Raw genomic sequence first — 1,023 nt, forward strand, 5'->3', positions numbered from 1 at the left:
ACCTTGATGATTTTCCTGGTCGGTAACGGTTTGTTGTCTGTGATCTTCACGATGACGCCGCCGACAAACTGAGGGCCCGCGTTGCTTTCTTTTTCGTCTTTGCTTTTCATCTCGACTTGAATAAAAAAAAAGGAAAATAAACTCATTTCATCGCTCAGCTGAGTTCATCTCCTCCTTTTTGTTTGTCCGCATGAAGGAAAGAGTGGCTCGAGCTGAAAGAGGAGTACCTCGTCCTGCAGAAGTGCAGCATGGCGTCGCTGAAGAAGTGCATCCGCGAGATCAACCTCAAGGAGGAGAGCGAGGCTCGGGACGGAAACGGTGATTTTTACTGTTAGCTGACGAGGAGAAGGCGTTGAGCGGGAACATCTGCTTACTCGTGTTTTTCCTTTTTTTTATTCAAGTCGAGATGAAAAGCAAAGACGAAAAAGAAAGCAACGCGGGCCCTCAGTTTGTCGGCGGCGTCATCGTGAAGATCACAGACAACAAACCGTTACCGACCAGGAAAATCATCAAGGTACGGCGCTCCGCTTTGAAACCTATCTTCATCCACTGGATGAAAATAACTAATCCTTAAATGTTCTGGTGCTTTGGTTTTTCCCTCCACGTGTAGGACGCTTTGTCCAAAGTGTCTCCGGTCGCTTACATTGACATCTTGGAGGGAGACGTGGAAGGTCACATCCGGTTCCACACCCCGCAGGAAGCTAAAGCCGTCTGCGACGTTAAAGACGAGCTGCAGAAGGAGCACAGCTGGAAACTCCAGGTCCTGACAGGTGGGAGCTTTACATCCTCCTGTTTCTGCTTTTACAGGGCTGACCACGGCTTATTCCAGGTCTCAGGTTGAGTTTGTCTTGTGTTTAAGTTGACCACGAACAGCGGTACTGGCAGAAGATCTTAGTGGACCGGCAGGTCAAGCTGAACCGTCCCCGAGAGAAGAAGCGGGGCACAGAGAAGGTCAAAATTAAGCTTCTGTTTGTCTGAATTTATTCATTTAATTAAAAAAAATACACATACAAAAAATATACA

General features: G+C 47.4%; 1 protein-coding gene across 1 annotated transcript; it reads left to right on the forward strand.

Annotated features, from left to right (window-relative positions):
* Nucleotides 1-196: 196 nt before the first annotated feature.
* LOC106512413 (la-related protein 7) lies at nt 197-951 on the forward strand (the record flags this gene model as incomplete). Its single annotated transcript, XM_014001036.1, is given in 4 exon segments — nt 197-318; nt 402-514; nt 611-770; nt 860-951. Coding segments are annotated over 4 exon segments (487 nt in total), but the record flags the coding sequence as incomplete, so codon positions are not given.
* Between the last annotated feature and the right edge of the window lie 72 nt (nt 952-1,023).

The sequence above is a fragment of the Austrofundulus limnaeus genome, unplaced genomic scaffold, assembly GCF_001266775.1.
Source record: "Austrofundulus limnaeus strain Quisiro unplaced genomic scaffold, Austrofundulus_limnaeus-1.0 Scaffold6528, whole genome shotgun sequence".
In the NCBI taxonomy this organism is placed as follows: Eukaryota; Metazoa; Chordata; class Actinopteri; order Cyprinodontiformes; family Rivulidae; genus Austrofundulus; species Austrofundulus limnaeus.